A 26,041-nucleotide genomic window follows, 5' to 3' on the forward strand; every position below is an offset into this window, starting at 1 on the left:
TTTTAGAATAGAATTACACGTTTATTGTTCACATTTGAAATAATTTGGTTCTCAACTGAACCACTGAAAGTCCTAATGCATCTGTAAACTGAGTATCACTATAAAACAATGTAAAATGCCATGTAAAATAATATTATGTATGCATGTGTTTCATTTCATGGTTTCTCAGCATAATCACTTTGTCTATTTACAAATATATAAAGATTTTGCGCTTTAGGTCATCTGAAATATCAAAGAGGTATTTTCAAATCACACAATAAATATAGAACCTGTTTTGTTAAAAATCTACAGTATACTGTACATTCAAGTTGAGGCAAAAGAAGTTTTAATGCCAGTTACACTTGAAACATAAATGAATGTTTCCAATAATTAAACAATTTCTAAAAGTGCTATCTCTGCCTGTGATGAAAGGTAACATTAGGATCCAGTATTACAGTCAAAGTTTGAGACCATTGCTTCATTCACAGAATCAGAGCTTCTGTTACTAGAAAAATATGAAAGCTCTTATATATTTTTCAATTATTTTCTTTCAAGAGTTGCAAGAAAAGAGGCAAAGAGTGGTCTAAAAAATAAAAGCCTTGTGCACGCACATACACACACACACACACCACAATTCAGATCACCACATAATCCTCTAGAAGAATGACCAAACTCACAGCATTCTGTTTCACTTGAGAATGATAAGTTTATGAACAAATCTCTTAACAAAAAACCCAGCAGGCAACCCTAGGAAGTCTAAGGCAGTTGTTCTATGTGCAAGTTTCTACATAGCAGAGTGCCAACTCCAGAGTCTTCCCATGACTTTGTGCATTACTTGGTTTCTTCTTTGTCACTTTCCGCCCACTGATTTGGCTTGCTATCTCCAGCAGGTTTTTTGGATGCAGCACTGGAACTGGGAAAAAGAGAATGTTACAATACAAATAAATTATACTTCGGATAGAAAAACCCGAACTTTTTATGGTACAATGTTTAATATGTTTTGCTACATATCAATCATAAGCCTTAGATCAGGCTTTCTGTAAGTTAGCACAACTTAGTCTCTGTGCTCTACATAGAGTTTAGCAGTATAAAAATAACCACCTGCAACATCATTTCAGATACCTGTTACGTGTAATATACTGAGATGTCTGGCAAGGTTCTGCTGAAACAGGACCACTCAACATACAGGGAGGTTTTCTTTGAGATGTAGATTTCACTAACTGATTGTCTTGGTCACAACCTGAGAGACATACATACCATCAGTTAAACTACAGTGCAACTGAAAACATTTGAAGGACTTGCTTTGTGAAAAAACACACCAAACATCTTACGGCATGTCTATAATAATAAATCTTGTTACAGACCTGTGATAAAGTTTTGTAAGTACACTTAATGCTACTGAATGAAGTTATGTTAAAATTAGGATTCTAAATTTGAAAATGAAGCATTTAACACACACAACCACCATTGCAAGTAGCCACACTGAAATCAAGTTTAAAGTCACTTAAATGTAAAGTTTCTCACTTTACAATTGATAAAGCTTTTTTACTCCTTAAATAAAAACTTCTCCAGCATGCATATACAATAATCAACACCAACATGAGAACTTGCAAACTTGTCAGAGTACAGAAAAAAAGTTAAAAGCAATGTTAGATGCCTTAACATTTATATGAACTTAACCATCACTAAAGTCAATGGAAAGACATGGCCAAACTTGGCAGGGCCAGATCAATCCCCGCTAACTCTTCCTCACATTTAGATTTCAAAGCTTGCATGTGAAATGGAAAAAACTGGAATGATTCTGTATTCTACAGTATTCATCATAGCACTACAGAATTAAGAGCTTTTGGACAAGTGTTATGTAAAAGGGAAATTTAACATTAAAACAATTCTAACGATAATCTGTGGAATAATATCCAAATGGAATATGATTCTCTGTGGCAGATTTTTTGTTTTATTACTATTAGCCAGCAGCTTAAGGTTAGGATATATAAGATTGAAGAATCCCATTTAGAAGAGAAAATATGGCATTAAATGAATCCAGAAACACTACAATTTGGAAAAAGACAATTACAAATCAAAAGCTTTAGTGTACAATGAATGTTAAACAGATCTCAAGTTGCTGACAGATCGCTAAATCAAGTAATTCTTCATAAGCAACAGTTAAACAATCTCAATTCTGTTACTAAAAATAGTTTTCCCTGTAGAAGATCATTTCATTTCACACTTACAGATGCACTACAGGAATTGCACAGAGGAGAAACAAGGAGAACCCAGAACACAAGGCAGGCTACTTTATTTAACAAGAACACAAATTCAAGCTATCTTTACTTGCCAGGTGTTTCATACACTTATCTTTAGATGATGGCTGCCACAAGAAGAATCTGTTTAACAGAGATTGTTGTTATTTGTTTCTCCTCTGTCCTTTTTTTTTTTTTGTGTCTCACACCACTCCCTGACCCCTTAGAAAGTACTGAAGAGTCAGTAGCAAAGACCAAAACACTGCACATGCATATTCAGGCATGAGGGGATGGGAAGTAAACTTACCAACTTGAAAGAAAAAAGAATTGTAGAAGAAAGGAAGTAAAAAAATACTTTCAATAAAAACAATATTCCAAACTATGTCATATATAGCCATATTTTCATTATCTTTTCTGAAGAAATTACTCCTTTATGAAGATTTTAATCTTAAAATTCAATGGTTTATTGTTCAAATTTATTTTTATTATCATTATGCTCTTTTCACTGTTTATTTTTCCAAAGGATTCTTTTTACTGAATATGTATGTGTACATGTTTAATTACCTCATCTCAAATAAGTAATGCTGCCATCTCCACATTATGATGCTTGTTTCCAAAACTTGTTTCTAATCTATACAGATCTCTATGGGTCATGATTTCAACTGCCTTGGCAATTAATATGCTCACATTTAATTTAGTAAGAACAGGGAACTTTTAGAATTAAGAGCTGTGCTGTCAGGTACTTGACATTCACCAGATCACTTCACAAATATAAATTCATTACATAAGTAATCATCAGGGAGCGAGTTATCACAATTCTCTTTTAAAAAGGAGATTTTGAACCATCAGTTACCTTGACAATTAGAGGCATACATGGTAAAATTGGTCTTGGGAAGTTTGGGGGGTTTTAATAGTTTTGTTCATATTTGCATCTTCTAGTTGAAAGGGGGGGAAAAGAAACACATTACAAGAGCACAATTTGAACCAAATACTTGCTTCCTAAGAAGGCACTTGGAGTTGTCACATTTTCAGAGTGCTTGTAATCAGTAGACATACTTAAGAACTGTTGCTTCAGCCATGCTCCTCTATCTTCTTCAAATGCCTTTCTCTAGGAAAAGAAATGACAATTTACACTTACGACCATAGGAACAAGCTTAGTCAACATTACATTGCTGCTATCTAAGAAAGCAGAAGCTGTACCATATCCATGTAATTAAGGAAAGCCAGCAGTTTAACACAGAATTACAGTCATGTGAGCAACCTTTTGAATTCAATAAGGATTAGCTCAGGACATATTTATTTACAAGCCAAACCCCATGATTTGTTTCAGAGGTCTGACTAATCCTTTCATTTTACTGTTCTCCACTCCTGTGACACAATCTCCTGTTGCTGCCTCCTATGCTCCCCCTCCCCCTCAGTGTGGCACTACCTCTTGGAGGTGGCCCTCATTTCTGAGCAGCTGCCAGTAAGAATTACTGATTAAACCTCAACCCCGAGCCTTCTCCTAACAGATAAAAACGACATTTAAAATAGAACTGGTTACTTCTGTCTGAAACTGGGGCAGAAAGGAAGGGGCTGTTTCATTTTCCAATCACTGAGTACAGAAAAGGAAAATAATGGCTAAAAGACAATCTCTAAAAGATTCCAGTGGCTCTGGAATCAAGCAACAAGCTATTTCATCTCCAAAAACCATCAGTGAAACAGAATGCCCCATTATATAAAATTATTTCTACTGTGTCAGCAGAAGAATAGAGTAAGCTGAACTCTATAGCAAACTTTCAAACACACCTATAAAACTTACAGCATTACTTCTCTTTTCATACTTAAGCATTTTATCAAGTAGAAGCATAGGTAGTTACACTTATGCTGCAATGCAGTCCTAAACATTTCTGGGCAAACAACTATCATTTATTATCACTCAAGACTTTTAAAGCTGAATTCAAGGTCCAACGTGAAATTCGCAGGTTCATTAAAATGCAAACAAAATTAAATTAAATCGTTGAAGAATACATATCTATATGTAGTGGACTGAGTCATTATCTGTCACCATGTGAACTACTGTTGTGCCAGCATCTCAAGTAAAATCTCTAGTATTTCATGTTCTTTACAGTAACCTTTACAGCATAAGAATAAAAAAAAAAAAAGCAGCTGTCTCGAGTCAGACAAGTTGTCCATCTAGCTCAGTATTCTGTCTCCAACAATAGCCACACGAGATGCTATTTATGAGATTGCATGAACCTGGCCACTTTCTGCAGTGCTTTCCCTCAGAGGTTCCCAGCCCCAAGTGTCATTTGATTAGAGATGTTGGAAGGGACCCCCTTGTCCCCCTGCTTTTCGTATCCATCTGTGGATGTATTGGTCATGATCTTGGGCAACTGCTTTTTGAACCTGCTGGTATTGATTGCCTTCATAATCTCCTGTGGCAGCCAAATCCAGAAGTCAACTACCTGATATATAAAAACATACCTTTTTTGGATATGTTTTAGACTTAATTTCAAGCAGTTTCTATGAGTTCCCTCTAGTCTTAATCTTGAGAGATTTGGTGAACAGTACTGCTTTTGTCTGACCAACTGAATCCAGTTTTATAAATTTTAATCACATCCCACTCCAACCTTCTCCTCTATGTGTCAAAGTAAGCAGTTCTGTAAGCAATAAAGTCCATTTCTTTTTCCCTTTGATGGCTTTTTTCTTGTCACATCTGTACCATCATAGTCTCATGACATCATCGTGACCTCCTTTCCCTACCACGCTTGTAAGCCCCTTCATGTTCTTGGCCCTAAGTACTGGCTAGACCAAAGGACACACGTGCCAGAGCTCATTTAGAGACATATCTACCCTGAGTGCCTTCCAGTATGCATGCTTACTGGCCATCTTAACTACTGGAACACAACAGGTAATGACTCTGCTAAGGGAAAGGCAACAATTACTTTGTGTTTCTGCAACAGTCACAGGTTTTCACAAAAGTTTAGGAATCAAGTACATTTGAGAATGCAACCGTGAAACCAAATCTGACTGAAATTTGCATAGGCCTTGCTTTTGTAGAAAACCAAACTTAAGCAGCATCTAATAAATGGTTTAGTGAATAATTGGACTGATTTTTGGAAGTACTTAGATACTGCAAAAGCTGAAACAAAAATGGGTCATGCCAGTTGCAGCAACTGCATTTCCAATACACATAAAAACTTGGGTTTTTTAAATGCTAATAGAATGATGTCCTACAATGACCAAAGATGTTTTATACAGTATGGGAATGATATTTCTCTACAGATGTTAACAAACAGATACTGTTGGACAGCTGCACTTGTGTAACAGTAAAACTACTTAACAATGGTAACACATCTTCCATAGGAGTTCCCTTTTCTAATATCCTTCCACTTTTCTAATACCTCAAGTCCTAATCTAATAGCAGCTTCTGTAAAACTTCTTCTTTCCTTCTCAAAATTCTTTTTTTGTTCTCGAAATAGTCTCCATTCTTCCTGAAGACGCTCTCTTTCTTCCAACAAATAGCAGTCCTGTAGTAACAGAGTGGTGTCATCATCACATGGAGACATAAGCTGCTGCTGCAGATATAGAGCAACAAAAGACACAAACATTAATTTGGGAGTGACTGTTAAGAGGTGCAGTATTTCCACAGGTTCAGTTTTATCAGAAAAATGGCTGAAGTTTAATACGGAAACAATGTAGCAAGTATCAAGTTGGTGGGGGCATAGCAAGCAAAATGTCCCTGTTCAGGCAGCTGACCTCAGGAGCCTTCCCCACCTTTGTTTATCCCCCAAAATTATTTCTACCAGAATTACAAAGTCATTAAATTACTAACCAACTGACTAGCACACCTATACTCAGACAAACAATTAAGATATTTAAAAAGCATTATCAAAGAACATAGAAAGGCTCAGAGGTGAGAGAAGCGGCACATTAAAAAACAAAAAAGCTTAGATTCAGTGTAGAGAAGATACAAGGAAAATTAAAGCCTACTACCTGCAAGAGCTGTTGCTGAGTTTTGATCATTTCTTTGCATTGCTGAATCTCTAATTCTAGCTTTTCAGTTTCCAGCTCATGGTCTTCTCTTGAAATGACATCTTTTTCATTCAAAGCTCCTGAATGTACACGTGACACTAATGGGGAAAAAAAAAAGATACTTAGAACAAAAAAAATCCCTCACATCATGGACTCACAGCAATAGCAAGAGATTTTAGACTGTATTTGTTTCATCCTGAAAGACAGATACACAGTGTATTCAAAAGCACTTCTATTAGAGACAAGAGATCCAGAATTGGTGCTACACATGTAATTATGCACAAAATCCAGTTCAGAAAAAAAAAAAAAACGGCAATGAAAGCATAGCTGTTTCACACTCCCCAAGGTAAACCAAGCATCTGCACTGCAATAAAAGTGTCACACAAAAAACCCACTTGTTTCAGCAGTTATTTAAAAGAAAAATCAAGACAACTGAAGACTTCTTTTCATTCACATGCTGTTAGCCCATTATTCTGAGCCCATTTTGAAGGGCTTGTGTGTTCATAAAAATATGACAGTAACTATATTTATCACAGATATAAAAAGAAAGCCTTTTTCTTCAAGTCCTGTGAAGGCAAAATGGAGATAACAAACATTGTGTGCATAGTTTCATCCCAGTAAGGGAATGAATTAGAGAGGAATAAAATTTATTTTGTATAATTACATACTGCTTTGTTTCATTTCATGCATAGCTATCACAGTGATTGTAATGAGCCAAGTTCTGATCCCCTGATGCCAGTGTTTAAACATTAATTGAATTCAAAAGGACTAGACTATGGTCATCAGTATAAACCCAAGAAATAAAATGGTGACTCCATGAAAGCAGCAAATTCTTGAAACATTTTTCCTGACGCTTACAACTATTTTTTCAGTTCATTACACCAAATCAAGTATTACACAGAACAAGTGCTCTTAAAATCCTTTCTACAGTAAAAACACCCTCATAGACCATCTGCTCTTTTATTTGCAATTGCATGCATGACCTTCTCAGTCTTATTCTTAACTGCAAACATCCCTGTGGTAGCAGCAACATTTGCTTGCATGGGAAAATAATACTAGGAAAGAATTTTATATATTTTTAGCTGCCTTTTAATACTGTTTAACAGCTGGAAATGAGAAGGGTCCGGCACCATACCATCAGCCAGTTCTCTTTAGAATGCCACGAGAATCCTCAGAGGTACGGATATGGCAAGCCTAGACTTGAGAAGGATTTACATATTTTGCATCCAATTACTTCAAATTGTTACATCTGTGTTACTTGTAGATCTCAAAGTTGGGAAAAGGCAACAAACATTATTACAGGGCATGTACTTTCCAAAGAAAAATAATTATTTCTTTATAAAGTTGCTGTTTACTGTGTCAAACTATAATTGTGTCCTTTCTCATGATAACAGGTTGGTGTGCAATTGCTTCCCTAACTACCTACAACTAAAACTCAGACAGAAAAACGGTAATCACAAAGCCTTTCAGAAAGTCTACCAGGTCACAATTCCTTCCATTTTAGCTTCCTTTTAGCTTAAGACAGACAGTAAAGTAAATCCTAAGAGCATGATACCAAATGGAATTATCAGTAGCATTTTATATGTACATGTATTACAGTTAAATGTCACCTTGGTTATCCAGCTTTTCAACGTGATTTTTCAACATTCTCCATTGTTTTCTAATGCTGTTGGTAAGCTGCTCTCGCACAGTTTCACAAGACAGTTCCCACATATTCTCTTTATTTAACTCTCCAATATCTTCCTCCAGGTCTGACAGCACCTGTAGAAGCAGAAACAGGAAGCTGCAAACCACTCCACCACTCCAAATACGTGTGTTTATTTAAGTATGCATATGAATTTAATTTACTGAAGAGAAGGAAAACCCTTATATAGAGGAAAGACTTTTCCATCCGGGGAAATCTGACTGTCAGGGAGTTCAGTTCCCTGACGGCATAATGCTGAAGAGACAGAAGTGAAGTGGTAGTCCCCAGAACCCCACCACAGAGAGAGCGTATCACCTAACAAGACTCACTCTCACACATCTTGAAGCTAGGTAAGTTCAGACTGCTGAGTTCTGCTGTTAAACTTCAGCAGTAGCTGCCCATAAACTCACTATGCAGCATGAACAGGATTTAAGACAAAGATTTTCTCCTCTTGAGAATTAAGGAATTTGTCCCTGCCTTGTTTTTCACCATGATAAAACACCCCTGCAACACACTGAAGGTAGAGTGGAACTAGCACCTCCTTCTCCCACTTCCATTTTACACCACTGTTCAAACATCAAACCTGAATGCTATCCCGAAGAGCTAAGACATAAAAGCCTAAATGGAAGAGAGAAGACTAGCCCATGGCAATTTAGTAGATTTAAGTTGAAAAGCTATAGCCGTTTCAATACCTGGCACGAATACTCCACTCTTCTCAAGCATCTAAACCATTCTATACAATCCCCTTTATCTACAAGTAGGTAAGAAAAATGGAATGGGAAGTACAAAAACAAGACATTCAAAGGCATCAAAGTAATCATTTACATATGCAGTAAGCACTGTCTTTCAAACCTGGATCACAGGAGATCTTAAGGAGTAAAACAACAGCTATTAAAAAAAAAGGCAGGTTTTTGGTTTGGGGCTTTTTGGTTTGGTTGGGGGGGGTGGTGGTGGGGGTTAGTTGATTTAAGAGGTTTATGTGACCTCATAAAGAAACATCTTATTCCTTTACTTATCTTTATACACACTTAACACAATGAAAGCCCAGTCTGGAGTAGGTCTCTGGATAGTACTGTGATAATATGGCAGTCCAGCTGGTTTCATGGCTTGTGATTTTGCAATGGGAAGCAAAGTGATAAATGATGCGACTACATCACTGGCTGCCACAATCCAAGGTATATGCTTCCTTCTAAGAATCAATATGAATTAGCATTTCTAAGTAGAAATGCAATGTTTGGGGATTTTTTTTATTCTGCAAGGGATTCAACCCACACCACCCTACAACCCCTGAAATAATTCCACTTGAGACTTGCATCTAGTGAGTACTTCTATTATTATTCTACTACTAGCAATTACTATTGTCTAGTGAGTTGTTCTGCTTAATTTGGTTAATTAGTATTATTACAAAAGAACTAACCAGAAGTTTCAGTGCAAGCATTTAATATTTTCTTAGCAGTTTATTAATGCTACAACAGTTAACAAGTACTTGTCTAATCACCCAAGAACAGTGAATTTCAGAGCACTAAGTCCCAGTTTTTCCTCAAGTTTGTTTCAATGCGCAAGTTCATAAAGACCCCATTCCCACAGCTGGCTGTACTCAAACATCCTGGGGCTGGACAAATGCACTTGAGATGGCTCAGAAACAAAGGGAGTACAGCAATTAGGCAGGTGAGGGGCCCTTCTGAAATGGCAAGCCCTAGATTCCACTAAACAGCACACTCTGGAAACCTCCATCTACACATATTCTTATGTGCCAACATGTATTATTTACTGTAATAGGAAATACTTCATAATTTGTTCTGTAGAGTATCCATATTCTCTTAATATCCTATTACTAGTACACCATCATCTTGACTGTTTCCTAGAATCTAGACTTTATGCATGTTTCCTGTATTTCAACTCTTTCTTATGCCCAGTGGTACTCTTTCTCTTATTGCTAAGAGAAAGCTCAGTTAACCTTCTAGATTCCCTACTTCACTCTGACATCAAAACAGAACTGCAACTTCTAGCAAGAAATCAGCAAATGGAATAAACAAACACTGAGAAACAGTGAATGTGCAGTGTGCTGTTCCATAACAATAAAGTATCCTGTGCAAATGAAGAAATACTTAAAAGCCTGGAAACAAAACAACCCCACAAACCATTTTACTCAAAAAAAATCAAATATTTTCCTTGAACATGCCAGCAGCTCCGCAAAAGTAACTAACAGCTACTCTAGTCCATGTACTACAGGAGTGCACCTTAATTACGTTTCCTCCACCCCCATGGATTCTATGGCAAGCCTGGTTTCTTTGCATAAGCACCTTGAAAGCTAGTATCAACATCTTAGTATGCACGGCAGACAAAATTCAAAATGCACCATTGCACAGAATTACATACTGGTACCTACTGCATTTAAAATTCATTCCAAATACGCTTTCCATTGACTGACTGGGAAGAATACACTGGGTATTGTTCACAGACAGTAGAACATTTAAACATGGATAGATTTCAAGCAGAAATGTGCAGTCCACTTCAAGTTCCACAAGAAGTTTACCTTTTTTTTTTCCCCCCATAATGATCAAATTAACTCCAGCACTATACCAAACTACCACACAGATCTAATTTTAACTGAAGAATACTTACTGGCCCATCTTCAGACCTTTCTTTAGGTTTCTGTTTCTGTGGTGGGAGAAGTAAAATAATCTCTTTCTTCATTTGCTGAAGAACTTTTTTCAGCTCAGCATTTTCCACTAAAAGCTGTTTTTGGCGTTGTTCATAATCACTTAACAGAACTTTGTACATTTCTTCTTCATTTCTGGAAGAGGAAATCTTACAGTAACAACATAAAAGCCATAATAGAACAACTTTAATTGAAGCATATAAGACAACTACCTGGCTTCTGTCTTATCAGTCCTCCATGCACCTCTCTTCCCATCAGCTCTACCAACATAATTTAGAACTTCCATAGCTACAAATGAAAAGGATATTTCAAAAGCGTGAAACAACATGCAAATATATAAATATTTAGGAGACACTGCATTTACTTATTTGCATTTACATGTAGTTATTGTCAAGAGACCACATCACCCAATTATCCTCCTCAGTCTACAGACCTGTATGAAACCACATTGCCCTGCTTAACAAAGTAAGAGTAAGATAATCAAGGAAAGAAGATAATTTTTGTGTTTGGAAACTCAGAGGGACATATTCTCATCTTTTATATGTATTTCTTAATGGCACCTTCACCCTTATTTCAGCCTTTGTATCAATTGTGCATCAACTCTAACCTCTCTTCTGGCAATAATAGCAGTTTTATCTCCAGTTCAGAGCAAGCAACTTCCTGATGTTTCACAAGGTGTTCCTCAAAGCAAAGAAACTACTCTGTCCACATTAGAAGGAAAAAAACAACCACAACATCTTCCCCCCCACTCCAAATTGAGTGTTGTTCAATTCTAGTCAGCTATCAAGTAAACAGTAAACTAGATTTAAAACCCTGTCATTTTGACCTCACTGGTACTTGAACTACTATTAGCCAACTGAAGTCAAGAACATGCCACAACCAAGTTTTGCTGACTGCAGGGTGAGACTTCTAGAGATTACTGAGCCAATACCTAAAGACTTTCTGTAGCCAAAATAGGTCTTCCTACTACAGTGTCCTAACCTGGTTTGGCTTACCCACAAGCACTTTCAGAAAACTAAATCAGCAGAAAACCAACTTGGCAACAACAGGAATAGTTTTCTTCTGGTTTAGTGAACTAAACCAGCTTACTAAAATACAACATGCGCTACAGTTGGCAAACAGCCAAGTGTTTCGGGGGTGGCAGGAGGAGTAAGAAGAGAAAAGTAGGACTTCCCTTCCAGAAGACATGTTTACGACACTATCTGAAAGTCTTGTCATGGTAGCAGTAGAAAGAAAGTTGAGGAAACACAGCTCTAGCTTCAGAATTAATTCCAAGTAATTCTACAAAATGAGTTTTTTACTAGGGAGAGATCTCCATCTTGGTTTGTGCTTGTTAAACAATCTTATGTAAAACATTATAAAAGTTTATTACCCTTACAGTCAGCTGACATGAAATACTACATCTGTTATGTAAGATTTTAACATCTAAAAATATACAAGGAGAACCATATTGACTTTAAAGATACCCAGAACCAAATTTAAAGTTTTAACACACAAAATTTTTACAGCTATTTTGCTGTAGTCAACTTCACAGCTACTTACCTATCTTTTTGTCCTTTTTGTTCATGACTAACTGATGCAAGCGTTCCTTTAATTTGTTATATTCTCTCTCTTTCCTCTTCATATCATGATTGTACTGTGTAGCTCTACTTGAAATTATGTTCTGTAACTTCTGTACCTAAAAGCAACCCCACAAAAACTGTATTTCTTCAACTAAAGCATAAGCACATAAATCTCTTCAGAAAACCAAAACAAATACATGAAGTGAAATGATGCTTCTATCAAACCTTATTTCTGGTGAAAGGGACAAAAGGAATCAGGAGAACTCTCCCAACCCATGGATTCTGACCTCAGACTTATCTCAGTGAATTTAGTTTCTTTTCTGCAGAAACCAACACCATAAGCAACATATTATAATACTATAGCACCTCTGAAGTACAACTGAACTCATGTTCTGACAATTCACGTAACTTTAACACCTTTATTGAACAGAGCAGAGAAAGACTCGTTTTTGCTTTCAGTAATTAACATTCAGGACCTAGTTTAGCTCTAAAGTATGCTTGTTAGGCTTACACTAAAAACCAAAAATAATAAACTCTTCTTCTTTTGGGAATAATAAACTCTTTGTCTTCTGGAAGACAGACTATTCCATTTGGTCAAAAAGAAACATATAAAGCACATTCTTGGCCTGTACTATCAATATGTGGGTTTTTCTGAATCATCAGTTTTAACCTTACAAATATACAGCACATTCAGTATTTTAAGCTGGAACTTCAGGATATTCGCTATATACAGATAGTACTGATTGCTAACTGTATGAATGTTTATGAACACAGAGAACAATCACAGAAACTTAGGAGCCATATAAAGTACGGGGTGGGGGGGAAGAAGCACACTGGAAGCAAATCCCAAACTGAGCAGTGTCTTGGATTTCAAACTGTTTTCTGATCCTGGTTCTCCCTACCTCCCTTCTTTCTGATCTTTCTCCTCTACAATATAACAAAAAAACACCAAAGAAAAGCTCCTATACACATGTTTGAGGATGTGACTGAATGCTGTTGCCCCCTCCTACTTTTTGGTATTTTTAAACATTCTAAGATAAAGCTATGCTCAAAACTATATCAAGCCTCAGAAAACTGCGCATGTACATTTCTGCAGTACTGTCTATCACTGTAACTCAGAACTATCCCTTACAGAACCTATTTATACATATGTAACATGCCAATTTCACTTTGGTGAAAGACAACATTTACCAACAAAAAAGCATTCAAAATACTAGACCTCTTGCAAAAAATCGTATTATTGAATATCTGTGTAATGTCTTGTGTTAATGTACAAAACAACTCACTTCATCCTTTTCATTTTTAAGTAACTGGTGCAAATTTCTGTTCTTGCTTTGCAGTTGTCTGTCTCTTTCCTGAAGTCCAACTATTTCCCTTTTAGATAATTCCAATTGTTCCTAGAAAAAGTGTTGATAGTTCAGTATCAATAAGAATTAATAGCGAAGGATTAAAAAAAAACAAAACACCACCACTCAAGTCAAACTGCCATACCACCTCATATGAAGTTAGCCTACATATTTGATCTCTGGTGTTTTAGGGATGATATTGCATTCTCAATGACAAGTTAGTTCTATTTTCTGGAGTAGTAATTATGATTCTGCAGCATGAAAAACACTCCTGCTCACAAGAAATAAAAATTTAGCTTGGTACTTAACAGATATTATCCTATACAGTTACTGCTTTTACATTAAGTCAGGATTCTGTAAGCATCTGCCTTACTATCACAGTATAGATATACTAAGCAACCTGTATGAATTTGGGACTACAGTATTACTGAAATGCTTCTGTTAAATAATCAAGGGAACAATTAACACAGGTACACAGACTGTGACCATAGCAAAGCAAATGGGACATTTCACATATACAGAGTAAGGCCAGACAGATGATTTCATTATACCAGATTATGCAAAACTAGCACTTTAGAAATCTTTTTTCCACAAATACAAGACTCAAACAAACCTGAAATTGCCAATTTAAATGACAGAGGAAAATACTACATACAAGCTCTTTTTTTTTTTCATGTATAGTGAGCTACAAATGTGTTGAGAGATTTAAGCAACAAGAACTTCTAAGCAAACCACACCAGAATATATGTAACAATAGTGGAAATCAAGATGATTGCTGCATGGCATCTGAAAATTTGCACAAGCTGACAGCTAAATTAAATGCCTGGGATTGAAGTAGCACTAACAAGTACTCCCCAGCCCTCACCTTAAAGCCATTTGTCTAGGGAAAGTAACTGCAGTGGTCTGGAACCTAATATTATACAATGTTTGTATAAAAATGACTGCAGTTACACATGATTTTTAATGTCACATTGAAATGATTCTACACGGACAACCAATCTCAGCAAGACTACTATGATTTTGAGAATCTAGAGCAGTATTCGTCAAGGAGATCGTGCTGCCCAGTCTAGTGAAAAGCAAGCCTAAAAGGCCCTGAATCATGCATTGAAATATTTTGTTTTATTTTATTGACGGAATCAAGGGAAAGACAACACTTTTCTAATATGACTGCACATACAAGTACCCGTGAAGTAGCATAGGCTGTGAACTTCCAATGTATCAGCTACTCCACGGTGACTGGCCTTGTGCATGTATTTATCCTGTGAGAAGACAAAGCTTAGTAACTTCAGTTTTGATAACAGCTTCTGAGCAATTTTTAGAAGACTTTGTAGTCATTTATCCAAGGAATCTAGCAACAGCAAAAAGAAACCACACCCAAAACATGGAAAAAGCTACAGATAGAGAGAAAGACTGGTAACAACCCTGTGCCACACCCTAGAAATGCTACCTACATTTTTACTGGTTACAGTTATATTCGGAATTTATCTCTTAGAGCTGGGCACATCCTTTTAAGTGATACTGAATGATATGAAGTGTTTAACATTTTCACCTGCAGCATGCATTAACACTTCCAACCCAAACAGTCTTCCCACTTCCTTGATTAAAGAAGCCATAATTCTCCGTAAGTTTTCAGTTCTCTCATTAATTTGTATTTTGTTAACTTTAAGGAATTTTCAACTGGAAAAAAGCCTTCCAAAAAACCAAAACACACACATAAAAATACAATTCCAGATTAGTACTGGGGAGAAAAACAGAAAAAGCACTCACTGTTAAGAACATACAGTATCTGTTAAACATAAGTGCTGCCTAATATTGGTAAAATTCTCTTGGTTTCTACCTTTAATTTAGCATAGCAGTTCTGCAAGTGATCCATATCACTACCCAGTTTCAGATGCTGCATTTCTACTTCTTCCTGAGCTCGAAGGTTCTTGTGCTGCAGTACAAGCAATTCATTCATGCAATTTATGATCGATATTAAATTTAATTCTTGTCCTTTGGACTCCGCATAAATAGAAGGAAAGCCCAATGTTGTCAGTTCCTGGTAAAACACAAGGGAGATGGGAATAAATAACTGAATCGATCTCTCACAATTCTCCAAAAGAGAGAAACAGTATCAGGTGAGATCCTATATGAAGGGGTGGGGGGAAACAACAGGACACACACCCTATTCCCCACCAACTTTGGCTTCTGAGCATTGAGAAAGAAGCCTTCTTAATCCAGTGACTCTTTACTACCACAACTGATTTAACGTCACCTTCACACAACCTCCAGTAAACAAGATCTGACTTACCCTATTGAGATAGGATATACTCTGTTCAATATTCTCTTCTGTGCAGAAGGCACTGAAAAAGCTGTGCATGCTTTTGGATGAAGGCAGTGGCAAGCGTAGCACTTGCGAGTTCATGCTTGGGGGAGATATCTTTTTTTCTGAGGTATAATGAAAAATATTTTTGCTATCTAAAAGTTAAAAACATTAAGAAACAACTCAGGGCTAATAGTTTAGGACACATTACATACCAAAAAAACCCCAAATCCCCAACTACTCAAACTATTATTTACAGAAACTTACAAGTCTAGAGCTTAGAATTTCAGCTATAATGACATATATTAAACAATTCACAGTGAAAAAAATGGATAAACTTCCACTGAAGATTTAAAGATCAATAACATTTTAAGGTATTGTATCTTTCAAATTTTACTCCTCTGCCAAGGAAAAAAACTGCCCAACCTTTCTTCCTAATTGGCTTGCTACATTTTTTTTTTTTTTTTTTTTTACACACAGGTACAGAAGCTGTGTATTTAGTGAAAATTCTTACAGAACGTATGATATACTTAAGTGTGTGCTGAAATTTATTCTTCCACTAGGTAGAAGCAAAAAAATACTCCTTTAATAAATCTGTAGTCAATTTATGAGGCAATAGAACAAGTAAAGGAACCTCTGAAAATGCAAGATATCCCAAAAGGTGCGATTAAAAAAAAAGTGTGACTGAAGAGTCTTAGAACCTTTACATACACGTGAAAGGGCTGTATTTTAGAGCAGCATTTATGTAAGGACTCAATCCAAAACAAAGCACTGCATGTACTACACATTATTTAACATTCTGCTTAACTAGTCAAGTATGTCATACATGAAACTCCAGTATCTCTCTTTAGCACCTATAACATCACTGATAAAGTTAACAAAGCCATTAAGTTAAAAATATCACTAGTTTACCTGATGACAGCACTGGCACAGTAATAGTCTTCCAATCTCCCATAGCAACAAAGACAGGCAGGGTACCTGAGCAACTGGTTCAGCAGTGAAATATTTAGTACAATTGCTGGCAATGTGCGTTAAGTAGGCATCTCCTAAAATAGCAAGAGCATTTTAGATTAACAATAGCAGCTAATACTGTTAGAAGATTAAAGCAGGAATAGGAGAGTGACTATTGGACTTGAGCCACACGAAATTTTTCTATGTCTTTACACAGCATTTAGAACATAGTAAGCATAGCAAATATACTGTAAAAATGATGCATCTATCTTAAACTAAACTAAGTCTTGTAAACTATTGACTAAAGCTAAAATGCCATGCACATGTGAAAATAATAGACTCACTGTAAACAACTCAGTTATTTCTGTTGATATACAGCAGAAAAAACACACCAAGCTAAATATTGAATATTTTCCTGTCATATAACCAGGAAGCAATTTTATTAAGATAAATTTATGTGAAGTTTTAACATAAGTCTGAGTTTATTACTTAAAGAGAAGGATAAAGACTCTAGAGAACATATATTGGCAGAGAGAAGGCAAAAGAAATTCTAATAGATATTTAACTATTAAAAAATAACCTAACCTATAGATTTAATTATATTGTGTTTCCCTGGCAAGTTGCTTGCTGCTTTGCAGAACCTCTAAAATTGTTGAAGAAAACAAATAAGAGAAGACTTACCCCATTGGCACAGCCACTCAGTACAGCACTGGCCCTCTGGAAACCAAAGGAAAGTCACACACTGGTAAGAAAGAACAAACCGATTGTCCCCTCGCCCCACCTCCACCACCCAGTAAGAAGGCACATAATAGCATTAGTTACCACACTGCTGGAAACTTAAAATCCAGCTTGGATGCTTAAGATTCACATCAGCTGTTATGTGAACAATGATACTTTAGGGAAATAAACTTTTCACCTGACAGGAAGGAAGGCCCCCTTTTTTCAATCAACACTTTGTCAAGAGTTATCTCAAGTCAGTTTTAGATGGACTCTGTAGACTTTTAGAGCACAGGGATGTTTCCTCCTAATTCCCTGCTAATGCTACAATAAACGCACTCTAGATAAGCAGCTTCTAAATTTCTGTCACCAAAACTTTGTATTTTATTCACTGTGGAAAAAGCTATAATTTGGGGAAAAAAACCAAAAAAAAGTGTGCAGAACACAGTGCCCAAAGTAACACCACATTTTTAAGAGATCATACTGGTGCATAGTCATGTTACTGAATGCTCAGCACTAGAAAATAAAATATTCAGCTGGATGAGTATTTCTCCAAGTTCAAAAATTTACTTGGAGAAAAGGTAAAAAGTTATTCTCAGATGAGTTGAAAGCTCACAGGAACTACTAAATTATGTATCAGAAAGCACATGTAAGGCAGCAAGAAAAACACAGTCAATGCAACAATCTGATGACTGTTCTTGTTTAAGAAATGGGGTTTTCTGCTTCCTCTCTGCCTGTATTCATTTAATCACATTTTTCAATTTTTTTCCACCCTGTAAAACCAAGATGTCCAGAAATGAATGAAGCGAAGGTTCCAACTCTAAAGACAAGAACTGACTTCATAGCAGAAATCTGCAAGGCAATCTTTTTTTTTTTTTTTTCACTCATACAAAACAGTGCTTTTAAAACTGGAATTTAAAGTCAAACTAAGGATTAAGAGGGCACACTTCTTACATGTTAGTTTCATTTCTACTGGATCCATCAGACAGAGAAACCTACAAATGTAAGGGAAAAAGAAGGCAAATTAAGTATATTCTTATTGCTGGCACCGCAATCCTTCATTCTGATAAGGTATTTCAGAAGATTGTTAAGAAACTCGAGACACACAAATTCCATTAAGGACTGTTGGAAAGTCCACAAAACTACTACTCACGTTTCAGACACGCCGCTACTTTCAAACTGGCTTTTATTCTTTAAGAGGCTGCGTACCAATTATGAGATCTTATCACCCAAATTCCCTCAACATACAGTATTACGAACCCACAGGTCTCTCTACACTGACAATACTATTCTGACACAGCATCTATCACCCCAAACAATGTTTGACTAGGAGCAGAAACAGGACTAGTCCAGGTGCAGGAATGCAATGATTCTCTAAAATTGAGCCCTGCAAGCCTCATGCAGATTGATTCAGTACAGATGCTTTGTCACGACTACTCTCTAGTGACACACTGTTTCTAGGTGCACCAACAAGAGGACAAAGAAAATTAACACACAGGCTCAGAAGGAGGTCTAGTGAAGACGGAGAAGGCAAGAACACTTAGGCAGTACAATAAAGTCCAGATAATGCAACTATATTCTTCTCACATTAATCAATCTTGAAGGCTCTAGAGCCTTTTGTCTTGAAAAGTACACTTTTCAAGGATGCACTGCACACTGTTTAATACATCAGATTAAAAGCCACCCTCAGCAATGTCAAGACTTGGAAAACGCCAAACTCAAAAACTTCCTTCAACTGTTAAACCACTACCCCAAAGCATCTTAAATTGTTATGTGTCACCAAACAAGTGCAGTAGCTTTGAAGCAGTAATCATCGGAGAGTGGTCAGCATTTTGTACTTGAATCATCTTTACATACTGTATTTAGAATTAAACTCAGATGTGCAGAATGAGACAATCCCGTGTCAGCTGCAAAAGGGAATGCTACAAGCCTTTAGTCGCATACTAAGATCATCTCATCAGTTCCACGTGGCTTCTACTGCCAGTTCAGGACCTTAGCCATGACTTCTAAAGCTATCTAGTGATTAAGACCCACCAGATATATTTCCTTCCTGGTCTAGGCAGTTCCTCTGAAGCAACACAGCTCAAAAATAGTCCCACTGAAGTATGCATGAGCTCAAGATGAGCATTCCTGATGAAGACAGTGTGAACGCAAAATTAATTTAGATACACTGTACTCAGAAGGGACTCTTCACCTTTAGTATGCTACAACACTCTCTTTAACCACCACAACACACCAGGACACATATTCACGTAGAGGAGGAAAATGTGTAACTCTGAAGCAGTATTTTGTGTAATTATAGAAGAATAATAAAATACATAAGACTGAAAAGTACTTTAGGGATCTCCCTAGGCTATCAAAAAAGAAGTAGTAAAAGTAGTAAGAAGGTTTTGTTCAGTTTTGGTTTTCTTCCCCCCCCTTCCCCTCAAATCCTGGTTGGGAAAACATGCAGTAGGAAGAAAAAAAAAAATTTTTGCTGTTTCCCAACATCTAATGTCAAAAATCTGAATGATTGTGGGTGGGAGGGAAAAGAACCACTGAACAGCCAAAACTGTGGTACTTGGTACTTAATGATCTTCCTTCTGTGCCCATTTTTGGTACACAGGGATTTGTTGCAGTTACTTCATCAACAGGTTCGATGACTTGCCATATGCCTGTAACAACCCAGTGCCTGCTAGATGTAATTCTGCCAATTGGCAGTGTCACTTCCTGTCCCAAGCAAGAAATTCCTGGGGTGGACAAGACCTAGGTGGATTGTCAAAAAATTACCTTCCGAGACCCAATTTCAAATGCATGAACGTAATGGCAGAGCCATCTCACTGCAGATAGAAATCTAAAAGCCAACCAACCAAAAAACCCTAAACACACACACGTCCCCAGGATACTTACACTAAAATTGCAGAGAGCTTGATTAATGCTAAGGAAGCAGTCAGCAAACCAAGGCATTCAAGTGCTTGTCAGAACAAGTACAAAAAACCCCAAAGAACTTTAAAAAGCTGTCATGTTAATAACATACCAGAACTTGATTCTTAGAAAGGCACCTGGGGTATTTTTTGACAGAAATCTACAGTAATAGTTCCACAAACTCATGCATGAGTCACTAACAAAGACATCTTTTTTTTTTAAGAGTAAGTTTAGATTAAACTTCTAAAATAGTACATTTCAAACCCAGAGAGCTGAAAGGAGCTGTTCTTAAAATTACTGGTTTGTGTTCTGGGGGACAAGGGAGTGATTTGACAATGAATGTGCCAAGATTAACTATAGTTTAAATCTCATCAAGTCAGCCCAAGTTCTGACCATAACACAACTTGATGATCACGAGCAGTAAGAAGTAGGATTATAAACTTTATACAACACAGCATACTTAGAATTTCTTAATATCATGCTTAAACTTGAAAAGGAGTAGTTGTAACTGGGTTTGTAAAACTCATTCAGACAATCAGAAGAGAATCACTTGTCACAGCACTGTGCTGTGATCATATTACACCATCTGGTCATCTCTAACCCACACAGGGTGTGACACAAATGGGAAACGCAGTATCTGGGATCCCAGAAAACTTTTTCCCCCCTGAGGTAGAAAGGATAGGGAAAGGCAATTTTTGGAGAGGTGGTTTCTACCTGCCCCCAATATCACAATGCCTTGGAGAAGAGTTTAAGAAGTCAGTTATCAACCAGAAATTGTCAAACAAACATTCCTTCTCTGTATATTTCAAATACTACTACAAGTTGTTGACATGTGTATGTTTCAACTTGTAAAACTGGGGGGGAGGGGGGCATAGTTAGCATTTAGTTAAAGGGCAATATGATTCCTTCTACTAAAATTATATCCCGAAAGGAGCTGTGAATCTGCTTAAAGCTTTTACATTTGTCTAGTAATCCACAGATGCCACACAGATGGCTTTTATCCGGATAGACAGAAAGACACATCAGTCTATGTAAATTTAGGGTACACTCCTGTCATGACATTGTATGTTTATAAATATATCCCTGATAGTGTCATAAGACATATACTTGTTTTAATTCATGTAATCACCATGAATGTCCATGCATTTCCTCCCTAGAGTTTTGATGATTCTCTCTCTACAGCTCTTTACAACTAGCACTAAAGCATGCATATCATGTACAGTGACTACTGTACAGTTACAAGAATTCCTTCCTCTAAAAATCTATTACAGTTTCAGTGACCTTTAGTTAATATTGTAATTTTAATGATGGGCCTTGCAATCAAAGCAAACCCCAGATCTTTCCTCCCACATTTACAAGATTGTGGCAATTTAATCATTCTATTAACTGCAAAATAGGTGTGGGGGAATCCCTCTGCTTATCCACATTCTGTGGGACTTTAAGTAATGTCTAAGTTTCAGCTGAACTTCTCAGTATTGTCAGAAGTAATGTGAAGAGGCAAGTCAAACTACCCAGCCTATGGGTATTAAGTCTCTGCTTCCTTCTGAGCATTTCACACTCAGAAAATCCCAATTACATTTTTCCATTCCATTTTACTTAAAAAAACAAACAAAAAATCTAGAGTTTAAGAAAAGAAATGTTTACTTGATCTTCTCAACATGTATTTCAGTGACTGTTCTGTCATGGTCTTTGCCTCAAACACTCAGGTTACACAAGGAATATAATCTGATCTACTACCTCAAGACTCAGCTCTAACTTTTACATACACAGATGACTAAAATTCTGTTAATGCAATCACTGAACAAATTGAAACACATGGAAACGTTTCATCTGGCTCCCAAGTTCCTACCCCATTTTGAACACACACGATGGATCTTCACATTACCATCTTCCTATTACTAAACAATAGCACTATTTTTGTTAATCTTCAAAATTGTGTTCCTCTGTGTGCATTCACAATCCACTTACTACGTGTAGCTGGAGCAGAACATTCTGCTGCTTAACCTCCCAACATCATAGATACCCAAGGGGAAAACCTTAGGAACTGTCTTCTGCAGTTCCTCCTCATTTTCCTGAGATCAACTTTAGCCAGACTTTATAGCTTGGCTGTCTCTGCAAGCAGATGACTTTTTAAAAAGAAAAAAAAAAAAAACAAAAAAAAGAAACAACAAAACAAACCACAACCTTACTAGTTCCTAAAGTTGGTAATATTTACTGGGCAGAGTCAGAACTAGTATTCCAGATCTCAGAAATTATGAAACTCACAAGTTTCCGTAGCATAAGCTGTAAGTTAAATCAGGCATGGAACGGAAGATGGTAACTGTAACTAATTTCTCTTAAGGGAAATTGCCAGGGAATTCAAGCAAGGGTTCTCATGTAAATTCGAGGTTTTTACTGAGCAAAACAGAACAGACTCAGTAACTGCAAACAAATAGGACTGGTGAAATGTCAGCATGTCTTCTGAAGAAGGAAGAAACACTAACAAGTCTGCCACAGTGCTCCAGAAGAAGGAATGAGCCAACATACCTGGGCAAGACAGCATAATTTGATTTCCAGAAAGCTTTTCACAATGTTTTCTACCAAAAGCTCTTAAACTAAGATATCAGGGGATTTATTAATGACCGATTCTAAATGGAGAAGGGCAAAGTGTAAGAATAAATTAAAGAAGGGTGAGGAGGGGTATGAAAATATATCATAGGAAAGTCACAAAGAGACAAAAATTAGAGTCACAAAGGGGTCTGGTGAAGGCATCTCTGTTGTTCAGTAAATTTTAAAAGGTGGTGAGCAGGTAAGTGTACAAGAGTTATTAAAAAAAAATAAACACCCAGGTTGACAAGAACTGAAGAATGTCATCCTCATACTAAGCAAATGGATGATAAAAATCAGCAGCTGAAATTCCATGTTCATAAATGCAAACTAACAGAATGAAAAAGACAACTCTACTTCCTACTTAAACCAATAGCCTCTAGTCAGGTATTATCATGCAGGAAGAGATCCCAGGGTCACTGCTCTTAGTCCTCTGGAAATAACAGCTCACAGGTAGTTAACAGAACATCCGAGCAGAAGTCTGAAAAGAGATCATCATAATGTCTGTGAACACTAAGCTCCTCCAGCTTAAATACCACATGCAGGTACAACCTTCCCTGTACAAAAGACAGGACAGACCTTAAAACTGTGCAAGGTCAAACCAACGCTTTCATACAAGAAACTAATAAGCTACAACTCTTCAGCCAGAAGAGGAGACAGCTAGAGAAACAGGACAAACATACAGAAAATATTTATTGCTTCTTTTAACATAACAGTTATACAGAACGAAATGAAACATTCAGCACAAAAGCTGAAAATAAGAATTTTTTTTCATATAAAACAGTTAAATTGTGGACTCACATCACAGGTGCTGTGAATGCTACGTATATCAATTGACTCCAATTCATTGGAAAACATCCATCAGCAGCTATTAAATTTAAAGAGAGAGATACAACCTCTGCTCAGAAATCCTTCAGCTCCAGACTGCAGTATACTGGGAGGATACACGATAAAAGCATTGCTGTACAACCAACCTATACTTATGATCTTTTCCTTAGCATCTGCTGCCAGCCACTTTCAGAGACAAGATACTGATGCCAATGAGCCTGGTATCTCCAGTACAAATGATAACTGGTATTAGTACCACAGCTTTCCCCCCTCAAAAACCAGAGAGAACATCTTCCCCTCTCCCCCCCCCCCCCAATATTTATAATCTGAAATCTCCATCAAACGTATCAAATAATTTCGCTAGGTCTCCTTTCCAATTTCACTATTAAAATTTACCCAATACATTCACATTTTACTTCACGTGCCTCTTATTTTAGGTCATTACCCTGAAATTCCTATCATACCTTTGTAGCATATGGAGCCCCATGTAACTATTTCACTGAGAGCACTGAAAGCAACAGTGTTCTACATAGATAGCGATGCAGTAATACTACAAACTGGTCTTGAGTTATGATTCAATCTCCAAATCGAAATGGGCTTTGCCGCAAGTGAAGAAAAAAATATTTTTAAACAAAATAGTAAAAAAAAAAAAAAAAAGCCAAAATCCTTTATGGAACCTCTACTCTTACATCACGTGAAACCACCAGCTAAACCCGAGCAGCCACAAATTCACTGAATCAGAGGAAAGCTTTACGGCTCCCACCTCTTCGAGCATCCGCCGCTTGTAGCTCCGCAGAGCTCCCCGGAGGGCTGGGCCTTCCCGCGGGGGGCAGCCGGCACAGCCCCGCCGCCAGCCCAGCTCTCCCGCGCCCCTGCGGATCCCACGGAGCCTGGCAGGAAGGAGAGCACATGTCAAGACCCGCAACACCGCGGCGGCCGGAGGCTCCCCCCGCACACAGCTCTGCCCCGGCCCGGCCCCGACCGCGGAACCGCCGCTCCCCTCGGCCGCCCCACGCCGGGCTCCCACACGCGCGGCGGGCGGGCAGAGCCCAGCGCAGCCCCGGTACCTCAGCGCTGCGGCGCGCCCCAGCCCCCTCACCGGCGCCGGCGCCCGCCCCCTGTTCCTCCCCAACGGCCGCAGAGCGCCCGTTACCCGCCGCGCCTCGCAGGCGGGACGCAGCCCCCGCGAAACCCTCCTCCCGAGCCGCCGGTGAGGAGGAGGCGGAGCCCCGCGCACCCATCCGCGTAGCACCACCTGCTGCGGCTGCTGCCGCCGCGGCGCGGGAGGAGGAGGAGGAGGCGGAGGGAGGAGGCGACTCCCGAGCCCCGCTCCGCGCCCCGCAGCTGCCGGCGCCACCGCTCAGGCCCCCGGCCGGGCCCCGCGGGGTTAACCCCCGCCTCACCGCCCGCACCCCCGCCCCAGCGCCGCTCCCATTGGCCGAGCAGTTGCTAGGAGACCTTCAACAGGGGCCTGCACCGCCTGGCCGGCGGGCCGCGGCCGAGCAGGTGCCGTCGCAGCGCCACCGTGTCACAGCCGGCACCTGCCTCGCTACCGCCACCGGCCGCGGCCCGCCGGGGAGGCAGAGCGCAGCCCGGCCGCGCTGGCGGCGCCTTTGGCACCTGCTGGCAGGTCCTGCGGGCGGGGCGGGGCGGGGAGCGGCGCAGGCCGTGAGGCGCGGGCTGCGGCACCCGTGAGGGGAGGGGCAGCCCGAGCGCTGGTAGTCTGGCTGCGAAACGGCCCCGTGGGGCCTGATCCCTCCGTTGCCGCGCCGGAGCACGGCGAGTACATGGAGTTAGGTCTGCTTACCTAGTGCTCAGCCCAGAATGTCATCGCCTTTCACAGAGGACAGAGTAGTCACAAGTTTTGAAAAAATCCGTCATTAAATATTAGCCCTTACGTTTGACTATATGTTGCTGCTTTTTTTTTCTCCCCACAGGCAATTCCAGCAGCTGTACACGAAAGCGTAAGAAGACCTTCTTTGTGTCATGTTGTTATTCAGCCAGCAAACCACATTTCTGTAGAATACACTTTAAAGAAGACAGCTTCGTAGTTATCTTGAGAGTTGTTTGGTGCTGTCTGAAACAGAGGTATTGCTGATTTGAGCAATTAGCTTACACCAGGAATTCCTGGCACTCACCAAGAGCAAGTTTTGCCCAGACATCACAAAAATGCCTCCCTGTGGGAGAGCCCACATATCTGACAGCCCTCTCTGGGGCTGCGAGCAGTGGTGGAGGAGCACCAAGACACCCAGTCTGGCATGTG

General features: G+C 38.6%; 1 protein-coding gene across 11 annotated transcripts; it reads right to left on the reverse strand.

Moving 5' to 3' along the window:
• On the reverse strand, positions 1-25,133 carry SSX2IP (SSX family member 2 interacting protein). Of its 11 annotated transcripts, XM_074832396.1 has the most exons (18): positions 25,034-25,133; positions 24,542-24,668; positions 23,752-23,818; positions 18,415-18,455; positions 17,425-17,460; positions 16,705-16,838; positions 15,781-15,947; positions 15,328-15,528; positions 13,431-13,541; positions 12,125-12,260; positions 10,795-10,870; positions 10,546-10,717; positions 7,847-7,997; positions 6,198-6,334; positions 5,606-5,779; positions 3,216-3,327; positions 1,102-1,219; positions 1-892 (listed from the first exon to the last, which is right to left on the reverse strand). In XM_074832396.1, the coding sequence occupies exons 6-18, from the start codon at positions 16,745-16,747 to the stop codon at positions 811-813; spliced, it is 1,680 nt and encodes a 559-aa protein (XP_074688497.1). In that variant the 5' UTR covers positions 16,748-16,838; positions 17,425-17,460; positions 18,415-18,455; positions 23,752-23,818; positions 24,542-24,668; positions 25,034-25,133; the 3' UTR covers positions 1-810. The 11 variants fall into 11 exon arrangements, with proteins under 11 accessions (XP_074688497.1, XP_074688500.1, XP_074688504.1 ...); XM_074832399.1 differs by lacking the exon at positions 23,752-23,818 and having other exon boundaries at positions 15,781-15,917; XM_074832403.1 differs by lacking the exon at positions 23,752-23,818 and having other exon boundaries at positions 3,276-3,327; positions 5,606-5,731.
• Positions 25,134-26,041: the final 908 nt, after the last annotated feature.

Source organism: Strix aluco, chromosome 8, assembly GCF_031877795.1.
Source record: "Strix aluco isolate bStrAlu1 chromosome 8, bStrAlu1.hap1, whole genome shotgun sequence".
Taxonomy (NCBI): domain Eukaryota; kingdom Metazoa; phylum Chordata; class Aves; order Strigiformes; family Strigidae; genus Strix; species Strix aluco.

Bases quoted from the DNA above. Each gene is read 5' to 3' on its own strand.
- SSX2IP (XM_074832392.1), bottom strand. From the start codon at position 16,747: ATGGGAGATTGGAAGACTATTACTGTGCCAGTGCTGTCATCAG. The intron at 15,948-16,704 runs GTAAACTAGTGA...TTTAACTTTTAG, and splicing joins TGTGCCAGTGCTGTCATCAG to ATAGCAAAAATATTTTTCAT. The intron at 6,335-7,846 runs GTGACATTTAAC...TTTCCCCATTAG, and splicing joins TGAAAAGCTGGATAACCAAG to TGTCACGTGTACATTCAGGA.